At 42.1% G+C, this 12539-nt stretch overlaps 1 protein-coding gene across 1 annotated transcript; it reads left to right on the top strand.

Annotated features, from left to right (window-relative positions):
* The first annotated feature begins 2216 nt into the window (after window positions 1-2216).
* On the top strand, window positions 2217-12277 carry LOC125447200 (uncharacterized). Its single transcript, XM_048521414.2, has 5 exons — window positions 2217-2375; window positions 4930-5130; window positions 6190-6351; window positions 7993-8120; window positions 9599-12277. Exons 1-5 carry the CDS (start codon window positions 2277-2279, stop codon window positions 10005-10007), a joined length of 999 nt encoding a protein of 332 aa, XP_048377371.1. The 5' UTR covers window positions 2217-2276; the 3' UTR covers window positions 10008-12277.
* Window positions 12278-12539: the final 262 nt, after the last annotated feature.

The following is a 12539-nucleotide window of genomic DNA, read 5'->3' as shown; positions in this document are numbered from 1 at the left end:
TTTGTGCATAATGACGCCTGACTCAGCCAAGAACTTGTCCAAGTCATTTCTGTAGGTTTGCAGCAAATATGACCACTGCACGATCTGGTAACGTGTTCCAGAGGTTAGTAACCCTCTGCAAATAAAAAAAAAAGGCACTTACTCAATTCTGCACGCATTTCTTTTAATTCATGAGCTTCACTTTATCCTGTCAGCTCCAATTCAAGTAGTTTATCTATCTGAATCTATTATTTTGAAGACTTCAGTCACCTTTTCTTGAAGTCTACACTTAGGAATTCTAGAGGTAAAAAGACCTAATAGCTTCAGCTATTGTGACGATTGGCCTTTTATACAAGATCTTGTTATACGTTTTCTTACTTATATCTCGCTTCAATCTTAACCAGGGTTGTGATCAGAAGCATCACTTGGAATTGATTTCCTCCATACTTCTAACCCACTTCAAGCCTCCCAAATATATATCCTTTCTCCTGTGTTGAGTGGCATTTGAAAATCTGATACACACATGGATTTCCATCTGGATCTGTTTCTGTACTGTTCCCAAATAGGTACTAAGGAACGTATTTAAAGTCTGCTCTGTCATTCAGCAAGATCAAGTCTGTCTTGTAATTGACCCCCTGTCATTTGATAATGAGGCCCAGTCTTGAAGGAGCAACTAAATATTGGATAGAGAAAAACCACAATTTCTAGCCAACCACTCCAGGCACTTCCAATGATTGTTTGCAGACTAGGTGTCAACCTGACTTGAACTTTGCACCTTGTATCTACTCTGGTCACTAAGACTCCTGCCCTCCATTTTTGTAACATCAAATGATTCTGCTGAACGGTCTTCCATACCCTTATCTCTAGACTTTTCCCATTGTGCCTGTATTTCAAAGCTTAAGTTGTAATGATCACTCAGGATCTTTTACAGGTGGAGCATAGCTGCTGTAACTTGGTTGAAGATCTAATCAAGGATGCTGTTACTTTCTCAATCTTGCAACCCCACTTTGGGAAGCCCTGTTCTTGACCTTAACAATTTCAAATACTTTTGATCAGACTACCCATTATCAATGCTCATGCAAAACTCATTTCTGCATCTCAACTTACTCAATGTCTCCTACCTTTTTACCTCTCCACTTTTATTTTTGCTGACCTACATTAATTCCTGATTGAATAAAATATTCTCAACCATGTTTTCAAATAAATCAACCTCCTGTCACCCTTTCATGTTTTTCTTCCTAATCATTAACTCCAGTTTTGGCCTCATGCAATCTCTGATAGCCATCAGTGTTTGTTGTGTTATTAGTGCTGACATCCCACTTTTACCCTACTTGTAATGTTATTAATTATCCAAGTTTTTGGTTCTCTTCAGTTAGCTCCATCTGTCAAATCTTGTGCAGCGTTCTTACAGTGGAGGTGCAACATGGACCAGAGTTGTCCCTCTTTTACACATTGAGTTCCAGTGAAGCAATCGGTGCTTTTTATTATTCTTCCTGCAGCCTCGTCACTACACAGGTCGCTGAAGAAACTTGATCTGTAGTGACAGCTGTATCTGTTTCAGGATCCTTGTATAAGAAATGGTTGCTGGTACAATACTTGAGTATGGCTGGAAGAAAATACATTTTGTCAAAGCGCTTAGACGTGCACACAATTGAACTATTAACAAGAAGTACCAAAGTACTCATACCTACGTATAGGAGGGGGGCGATGATTAGAAGATGGTTTGGGCTAGATTAGGCTTATTCTGAGAAATACTTCGAATCAGGTACTTTGTATGTAACGCAGATCTGGCCGGACCCACATGCAAGTACTGTGCAATTTCATGCAGCGCCCAATTCTGTCTGTATAATTAATTTTTATACTCTTCCAGCATTTAAACCCGGCTTTTACTCAGACTGACTCTGCTATGCCACGGTATTTGGGTCCGGGGTGGTGGTGATGGGACAGAGAGTATCCGCCTATGTTTTTATTAGCCAGAGCGGCGTCCTTAACCACTAAGCTCCGATGCAAAGAAACTGCCCAATGTTTTAAAGCACTGGATCTTTGAACCCGCAAGGGGCAAATATGGTTGGGGGGGGGTGCAGTGTGGTTAAATGAAAGATGCCGCTGAACGCTAACTCTTCGCGGCAGCTTGGGCTCCTCGCTGTAGTGTTCAGTTCTGACTGGCGCGCATTTTGTATCCAACGTCGGAATTGCGTCGTTTCCAGGGAAACACGTCAAAACACCATAGAGTCGCCGGCCGGGCTTCAGTGGCTGGGGAGGAAAGGTTCTTGTCTCGGGAATGTATTAGAGGAGCCATGGCCTCGACCGAGAGAAGACACGATCTGCATTTAACAAGCTCAGGCGTCGGGCTGCATTACACCCCGGCCAGATACTTCCCACCCTCTGACTTCAAAGTAAGTGGCTCAAACTCCCAGCTATACTCATTAATAAAAGCTCTGCAACATGTATGTAAAAGGGGAAAGGGTTTAGCTGGCGTGTTGATTACTCCGTTAATTTGAGATTGGGCATTTATGTAAGGAGCTGTATAGATTGCCAAGCTCTTTAACCGTTTTCTAAGGGAAGATAAGTTCACAAGCTAAGACTTCTCATCAGACCTATCTTGGATTAGTTGGGCTTCTAATCTCAACTTGCCCCATTTTAACTCCCAGTGTCCGAATCGTAACCATCTCGATTTTGGAGATGGCAAACCAATTTGTGACTTCTATCTGTCGAACATCAGGAAAATAAACCAGAATTCACATGACTGCTCACTATTCCAATAACTGTGGCTGCATAATGTCTGTGTCGTATGGTAGGTTGGATTTGACTGCAAGGTATCATGCTGTAGAAAAGATTGTTATATTCAGAGTCAACACATAATGCATGACCTTGAGGTCCTAGAGCACTGTTCATTCTGGTGAACTCTGTGCAAATTAGTTGAGAGACAGTGTTGTAGTGGCAATGTTTACCAGATTAGCAATTAAGCCTAATGCCCTGGGTGTGAGTTTAAATCTCACATGTAATTTAAATTCAATAAATCTGCAATGAAATGATGACGATGAGTCATAAAAGCACATCTGCTTCACCAGTGCCTTTGAGAGAAGAAAATCTGTTGATTGAGATCTGGTCTTCCCTAGTGGCGTAACTGCCCTTGAAATGTCATGGCAAGCCATTCAGTTCATCTATTCATTTTGTGGGATGTGGGTGCTGCTGGCTGGCCAGCTTTTTTTTTTGCCAATATCCAGTTGCTGTTGAGAAGGTGGCAGTGACCTGACTGCTTGAATCACTGCAATCCTTCTGCTGTGGGTTGAGCCACAATAGTATTAGGGAGGGACTTGCAGAATTTTGACCCAGCAACAGTGAAGGAACGGCGATATATTTCCAAGTCAGGATGGTGAGTGACTTGGAGGTGGTGATGTTCCTGTATGTCTGATGCCCTTATAGATGGAAGTAATCGTGGGTTTGGAAGGTGCTGTCCGAGGCACTTTGAATTCATGTGCAAAAAATGCAGGCCCAGCTAATGACACCCACAAACTGTGATAGAATAAGCAAAGATATTTTGCCCATCGATCTTTAATTTTAAAGATCTCTGTCTTTTAGACTATAGTTGATCAGTGGGTATCGATCTGAGCAAATAAGCAGAGAACACACAAACTCCTCTGAGAATAAGTTCAATTTCTACTATTCTTGGATGTGGGCATCACTGGCCAGGAAGGCCAGCATTTATGTCCGTTCCCTAATTGGCCTCACACCACGATAGCGAGCCGTTTATTTGAACGGCATACAATTGGCAAAAGAACAGATGGAGATGGAAAATTTTTCTCAAACTCCGTGGTTACAATCTGAAATGTACTGCCAGAAAGTGAGGTGGACACAGATAAAATAATAACTTTCAAAGGTGAGTTGGATATATGTTTGAACTGGACTGGAAAACATGGCAGGGCTATGGACAAACAGTGATGGGGAAGAGGAATTAATTGTTTAGATCTGTCAAAGAGCTAGAAAAGGCAACAATGGCCTTTGGTGCTCAATGCGTTATGAAATTCCAAGGGTTTAAAAGGAGCTTGGAACTGCAATTCAAGTGTTTTAACCTGTAAGGCTATGAACGAGGGATTGGAAAGGGATTAGAATTGTTGGCTAGTTTATTTAGTGGACACAGACAATGATGAGCCAAGTGACCTTTTTCTGTGCTGTGCATTTTTTATGCTTCTATAAGTTTCATCTGAATCCTCGCCATTTATCAAACAATCAACTTGCAGGACATCGGAGCAGAACCCAGCCCCCCTCGTGTCAAGTACCTATACAGTCCTTAGCGGACACCCAAACTGATTTTCCACATTTCTAACTCAATGATATTAATGATGTGGAAATGCCAGTGTTGGACTGGGGTGGACAAAGTCAGAACTTTCATGACACCAGGTTATAGTCCAGTTGGTTTATTTAAAATCACAAACTCTCGGAGTACTGCTCCTTCATCAAGCGAAGTGGAGGGAGGCATATAGTTTCAGAATATACAGGGTGATAAATAATGGTAAGGTGAGTGGAGTGTTGACAGGCTAAATAACAAATCTTTGCAGGTGATCAAAATGTCAAAACAGTGTGAGTAAGGTGTCAACAGCTGAATAAAAGTGAAGGGTTGACCTATGAACTCATTGATTAAGGCAGAGAGATAGTCACAAATAATCAAAAATAATTTGGTGCTAGAGATAAACTGAATGGCTGGGATAGCATGAGTTCATTGGTTCCCTTGTTATTCAGCTCCACTCTCACTACTTGTATTTATCTGTTGACAGATGTTGCCGATTTTAAATAAACCTGTTGAACTAAACCTAGTGTTGTGAGACTTTTGACGAAGATATTGAGGATAACAGTCATGTTCCAGTGGGGATCTTGTCAAGAGATCCAGTTCATCCCCGGAAAGATAGAAAGACAATCTTCATAAGTTACTATTGCTTTGCTTTTTTCCAGTCATTTCTGAAAGATCCAGTCCCTCTGAAACTGAGGGAAAGAGACACTCTTCATCCCTATGATGAAGTTTTTAATAACTTTGAAACCACCACTGGCTCAACTCATAATCTGAAGACCATTGGAGGTGTACTTGGCCATCCACACCACGTAAAATTTCCCAATCACTGGAATGTTCATTACATTACAGATTTGTCAGAAAAGGTGAGGCTAGCAAAGTAAGATTTTCAGTTGTTTCTTATAACACTGTTTTACTTAGTGTTTACTGACATTCCCATGTGTTTATCAGGGTGATGATTAATGATAGCACTTCACAATAGAGCATTTCTTGTTTTATTCTATACAGTACACCTCAATGCAATGTAGGCTAGTCAGTGGGGTAAAAGTGTCACTATATTGTTCCATAGAGTAGACATAGGGTAAAATTCTCTTGACACTATTCCATTAAACACTGCAAGGACAGGTTAGACACAATACAGTTTCCTCTATTATTCCATCAACATGTCCATGGGCAGATACGATATACTGTTATGTATACTGTATCTTCCTCTACAGTGTGATCGTCGCACACCCCCAAGGCAGTAAAGCTCCTGCTGCACAGTGTCATCCAATACTACAAGGACAGAGGCAGCATGGTGTTAGGTACATAGTAAAACCCATTCTACACCGAACCAATCGAATACTCACAGGACAGGGACAACGTGGTTGAATACAGAATAAAAGTCCCTCTGCTCTTTCCAAACTGAGAGTAAAGTTTTCTCAATACCATCCCCATCATACACTCCCAGAAAGGGATAGCACAGGGTTAGGTACAGAGTAAAACAACTTCAACTCCTTTTGAAATGTAAGAAAAGCTCCTTGTACACTTTTAAATTGAAAGTAAAGCTGCCTCTACATGGTCACCACCCAATACCCCTGCAACAGGGACAGCTGGGCCAGATACAGCACTGTCCCATCAAACACTCTGAGGACAGTGGCAGCACAGGGTTTGATAAAGAATAAAGCTACCTCCACACTGTCCCCATCAAACATTCCCATTCAGGGATAGCATGGATTTAGACACACTCAGATACTCTGTCATGCCTCAAACTCAACCTCAGACATGTATCACCGCCTGCAGTTCCAGTCCATGGATTTATTAGAATTGACTCCAGCAGATACATTTCACGTTAGCCCTCGCAACCAGTTAGAAAGGTGAAACTTTCATCCCAGTAAATGAATCTCCAGTGGAAAAAGAGACGTTTGTACCTTCTCTACTTGCAGCTGAGCAGGCGAGACTGGAGGACTCCTCTGAATATGGCTAACCAAACGAGTGAGATGAAGGACAAATACACTGGGAGGCTTCCGCAAACCCTGGAGACTGCATTTAAGGCTGGGCCTCAGCCGTTCAATCTGGCCAACCATCACACAAATGGACCATCTAAAGTAAGGACCACAAAGCACATTAGACCTTGGGCAATGATAAATGGCTAATAGCATCAATATAATCTCATAAGCTGACCATGATCTGTGATACAAAAGGGACAACAAGCAGGCAGTAACATGAGCAACACATAAATATATTGTATATTTACACACACACAAACAGGATTTTTTCATTCATTCATGGAATGTGGGCATCACTGGCTAGGCTAGCATTTATTGCCCATTCTTAATTGTCCAGAGAGCAGTTAAGAGTCAACCATGTTGCTGTGGGTCTAGAGTCACATTGGAGACCAGACCAGTATGGATGGCAGAGGTAAGAAAGTGTGGAGCTGGATGAACACAGCAGGCCGAGCAGAAAAGATGACGTTTCGGGCCTAGACCCTTCATCAGAAATGGGGGAGGGGGAGAGGATTCTGAAATAAATAGGGAGAGAGGGGGAGGTGGATCGAAGATGGATAGAGGACAAGAGAGTTGCAGTGGGAGAGAGATCCCCTTGGGTTTGTCCGGAGGGAGGAGGGTAACTTCTTCAGATTAAGCATCCCTAGAAGAGACTTCGCAGTGAAGTTATAATTGTATCAGAGGTAAAAGGAACTGCAGATGCTGGAGAGTCCAAGTGCAGATTCCTTCCCTAAAGGACATTAGTGAACCAGAAGAGAATTTTCCATACAATTGACAGCGGATTCATGATAATCATTAGACTCTTAATTCAGATTTTTTTAAAAAAATTGAATTCAAATCTCACCATTGGCCATGGCACGATTTGAACCCAGGTCTCCAGAACATTATCTGTGTCTCTAGATTAAAAGTTCATTAATAATATCACTAGGCCATTGCCTCTGTTAGCTACATGGTGCTAAAGTCCCTGGACTAGTAATCCACAGGCTCAAGTCGATGCTGTGGGGACATGGATTCAAATCTCCTCATTTAAATTCAATTAATAAATCTAGAATTGAAAACTAATCCCAGTAATGATGACCATGACAACTATACTTGTGACTCCAGATTTTTTAATTGCCCCTATGAATTGGCTTAACAAGCCCCTTGGTTCAAGACAATTAGCGATGGACAATAAATGCTGGCCTTGCCAGTAATGCCCACAATCCCATGAAAAAGTAAACAAAGAGAACTGTGGATGCACAGATATATAGACACACAGATATACCAAAGGTATAAAGACAGACATCCCTGCAAATGGAGACACAAATCCTTATGCAGGGGATACACACACACACACACACACACACACACCTGCAATGAAAATGAGCACATAGATGCACAAGCAAACGCAGAAATACACATCCAGCACATTGCACAGACATTGACATGGACGCAGGTGTCACCCAGGCATGCGTACTACAATGCCTCCATCAAGCTACTGTGTTGCAAAGGAATTTCTTCAAACATTGTTGGACCTAAGTGCACCTTCCCACCTCACTCCTCTGAGCCCCTTCTTTTGCAGTGCTCCCTAAGCTTGCTGTCCTGACTTTAGGATTAGGCTTGGGTTGAGTTAGACTTTGCATGCTTCTAAGCTGCATATGCGTGTTACAAGATTTATCTCACACATACTGACACAGTATTGGGGAGCTCTGAGTGGCTGTAGCTGAGAATTGCAATGACCTCTAATACTTCTTGGTTTCACAGAATATCATCGCCAGTACAGAGAATCCAGCCCTGACCAGTCAGGAGTATTATGTACGAGACAAAGATGTTCTGCGTCTCAACGACATTTATTTAACCACGACTAACAAGGATTTCAGGGCCTTTAAGAAGTATGTGTTATCCCTTGCGACATTTTCAACTTGTCAGTTTCATATTTCCACATGGAGATCTGATCTTGCCCCCATCATGTTTCAGCAACAAATGCTTGTATTTAACTTGTGTGTCTAAGACTCCAAGGCACTGCAGAGGAGTATTAGGAACTAAACCTGACCCTGAGGCAAATGATTGATCCAAGAATGGAGGAGACAGTGCTAGACAAGTTTACTGAGAGATCGCTAGAACATAGAGAACTGAAGGAATGATGGAGTATTTGAAATAACACAGTGGAGCCTTAGGAACATAGGCAGCATCAGAGGAACAGAAAAGCTGATGTTTTGAGTTAGGACCCTTCTTCAGAAATGAGGTGGGGCAACAGAGCTCTGAAATAAATAGGTGGGGCTGGGGAAGGTAGGTGGGATGGTGATAGGTGAGTGTAGGTTGGCAGTGGTGGGGATTTGGACGGTGAAGCGGGAGGAATGGTCACGTAGGAAGAATAGAGGAGCTGAATATTATTGAAATGGAGAAAGCTGCAACACAAAGAGATTTGGGGGATTCTATTCCATGAATCATAAAAAGCCAGCAAACAAATTCAGCAGGTAAAAGGAAAGGCAAATGAATTGTTGGCTCTTATATTTCAAATGGAATAGAATTTAAAATGGGGTCAGATGTGTTACTAAAAGTAGCCAAGGTACTATCAAATCACAGCTGGATTACTATGAGTAATTTGGGTCCCTTTATCGAAGGAAAGATACACTGGTATTGGAGGTAATTCGGGGTTCACTAGGCTGATACCGGGTATGGTGGATTTTCCCATGAGGTTGAATAGGTTAGGCCTGTTATTGGAGTTCAGAAGAAACATACAAGATTCATTGAAGCATACAAGATTTGTGTGTGATTTGACAGGGTAGATGCTAGGAGACTGTTTTTCCTTGTGGGAGAATCTAGTACCAGAGGGTGTAATCTCAGAGTAAGGGGTCACCCATTTAAGACAGAGCTCAAGAGGAATTACTTCTCTCTGAAGGTTGTGAATCTGTGGAATGCTTTACTACACAAGCTGTCAAGGTTGGGTTGTTAAGAATATTTAAGATTCAGATAGACAAATTTCTAATCAGTAAAGGAAGCAAGGGTTATGGGGGAAAGGCAGGAAAGTGGAAATGAGAATTACCAGATTGGCCATGATCTCAGGAACTCCCTAAATCTCGCCTTGAAGATGCCCTTAAAGCATAAATCTCTTTCTGTGGTTTGGTGTCAAATTTTCTTTTTTAAGACTCATGATGCATTTCACTATGTTAAAGGTGCTGTACAAACTTACAGTTGCAATTGCTTTTTTATGAATGACTCCCAATTGATTGTGTCAAGTTTGTCCTTAAATGCTTATTCCAGATTTGAAGGTTTGCAGATTTTCTCCCAACTTCTCTCCTAGTTCCCTGACCTTTGGGACTTGAACAATGTTTCTATTTTCTTCCACCACTTACCCACTCCTTTCCAGGGAGGAGTTGGAAGGTTTTCCAAAGAAAGACATAGCAACGTACTGGGAAATGGAAGACTATCCGAAGACCTGGGGCCATGGCCTGAAGGAGAATCCTCTGCCCAAAGATGCCCAGAGGATCATTCGTGGCCCTGGCCCGATGATTGACCCCAGTGTGTTCAAATCGGCCACCAGAATTCCTCCACTCCCCAGGCGCCTGCCGCCTGTCCCAAATCGGGGACTCAAGACACAATACCAGGATGTGTACCAGCAGCCCAATGATGTCAAGCGCAAACAGGACCTGTATTACCAACTGCAGGCCCCCTGGGTGGTGACCCGGGAGGGCTCAACCCCAGAGATCCTGTCTGTTCCTCACATGTACAAGACGGAATATATGTCGTACGGGAATGAGCGGCCCGTGATCATGTAAAAGGAAAATGTGGTGCCTCCTCTTCCAAAAAAAAAGAAAATTCAGCCCTGAGTGATTAGTTCAGATTTTGCAATGGTGATTATTTTGGAAACCTGCATCTGAAACATAGAATCATATATCACAGAAGGTGGCCATCCAGCCTCCCATCCCTGTACTGGGTCTCTGAAAGAGCTATCCAATTAGTTTCACTCTCCTGCTTTTCCCCTTTTCTTAACAAAAATCCTTTTAAGATTTATTCAATTCCTTTTTGAAAATTACTATTGACTCTGCCTGACTGCCCTCTCAAACAGGCAGCATGTTACAGATCACAAGCACTTGTTGCGTGGATAATTTCTCATTTACTCCACCTCAATCAACGAGAAATTTTTCTCCACGAAGCTGGTCTTTTCTGATTACTGAGCCTCTTGCTAATGAAAACAGTTTTTCCTCATTGATCAAACCCCTTCATAATGTTGAAGAACTTTATTCAGTTGCAACCCCTTCCCTTCCCTTCCTGAATCAGAGTTTACAATTCCTAATGATATCCCTCTCATGTGATAGATTCTTGTCAGTTTCCTTAGAAGCACCTCCCAAATCAGTCAGTCAGTGCCAGCCTTTTTAGTTATACTGCCACATAGCAATACAATACATGAAGATTGGGAAATAAATAACTGAAATATTTATAAGCATTATTTTTTCAAATATATTTCTCTGGGTTTTTATTTTAAGTGATCAAACTTTCAGGAGGAACATGGCAATACAGGGAATAGAGCAGGAGTAAGCCATTTGGCCTATCGCCAGTTATCCATCATTTGACTAGATCATGGTTGATCATTTGTCTCAAAGCCATATTCACGCACAGTCTCTATATCCCTCAATATCTATCAGCCTCGACCCTTACACTCGATGACTGTATCTCCACAGCAGTGTACCCACAAATTATTGATCAATAGCACTGCATTGGGAGGACAGAAAACAGATCAGAAATAATTAATTAAACTGAGAAGATGGGATGTTTACAGTGTGATTTATTTATTTCACCTTTGGAATGAGGTAGCCAGGTGCATGTAGTTATCAATCCTGCTGCTCTTAGATAACATGGTGTAGAGCTGGATGAACACAGCAGGCTCTTTGTGTGTTCCAAATGCACAGGCAGTGTTCGCTCTGCAATAATGGAGAAAAATATCCAAGCCAATTTGTGCACAGTTAGTTCCTGCGAACAGAATGGTGATTAATGGCCTTAAACATTCTCTCCTTAATCCACAGGTGTCCATTCTGCCATCCGCAATACCCCACTGCAGCAAATCGCCGCGATTCTTTTGAAGGCACCTTTCAAACCTGTGCCATCTACCACCTGAGATTGGCATGGGAACACCGGTGCCTGCAAGTCCCCACTCCATACACCATCTTGATTTCTAATTACATTGCCCTTGCTTCAAATGTCTGTGTCAAAATTCTAGAATAGCCCCTCGACAGTCCAAGGGGTTGCAGTTCAAGAAGGCAGCAGCTCGCTGGCACCTTCTCCAGGGAATCCCACGCCAGATAATAAAAATGCTGGCCTTGCCGGCCAAGCCCAAATACCATCAAAGAATGGAAAAAAAAACACAATCTATTTTAGGGCTACTGCTTGAGAGAGAAATACTGACTGGGACAGATAAGCTGATTACAGAGTAGCAACAAATCCTATGCAATGACTTCATGCTTCTTGGGCTTTAAGTTCCATTTATTTTGCAGAAATGATGTAAGCAGCAATCATGGACACTCTCATGTTTATCTGAACTCATTTCACCTCTCGTATTCCACTGTTGGATGTAGGGAACAGGGACAGCCATTAATGAAGTTTATCCAATCCCTCTCTAATACAGTTTTACACCACTGTATTCACACCAGTCATAAAGTCATTGAGTCATACAGCACAGAAAACAGACCTTTTGGTCCACACCAGCCATGTTCCCAAACTAAACTAGTCCCACCTGCCTGCACTTGGCCCATATCCATCCAAACCTTTCCTATTTGTGTACTTATCCAAACATCTTTTACATGTTGTAACTGTATCCGCATCCACCATCTCCTTTGGAAGCTCATTCCACACATAAACTACGATGTCCATGTTAAAAAAATTACCCCTCATCTTTTTTACATCTTTCTCTTCTCACCTTGAAATTCTTGAAATCCCCCACCCTACTGAAAAGACACCTGCCATTCACTTTATCTATACACCTCATGGTTTTGTAAATGTCTAACAAAGCCTTCCTATAGTGTGGCAAACAGATCTGCACACAGTATTCCAGTTGTGGCAATGTTATATACAGCTTCATCATAACTGTCTGCTCTTGCAGGCAGTGCTTTGACCAATAAAGGTAGATATTCCATATACCTTCTTAATCGCCTTTTTTCCCCATCCTACTGCCTTCAAGGATCTGTGGATATGCACATCAAGCTCCCTTGGATCCTTTGCATATCCTAGGATCTTACCATCCAATTCCAATTGAATTGAATTAGGTTTATTGTCGCATGTACTCATGAGCACAGTGAAAAGTTTACAAGTTGCCA

The sequence above is a fragment of the Stegostoma tigrinum genome, chromosome 38, assembly GCF_030684315.1.
Source record: "Stegostoma tigrinum isolate sSteTig4 chromosome 38, sSteTig4.hap1, whole genome shotgun sequence".
Classification (NCBI taxonomy): domain Eukaryota; kingdom Metazoa; phylum Chordata; class Chondrichthyes; order Orectolobiformes; family Stegostomatidae; genus Stegostoma; species Stegostoma tigrinum.
Note: the sequence above shows the minus strand (reverse complement) of the source record. Positions and strands in the feature narration are given on the sequence as shown.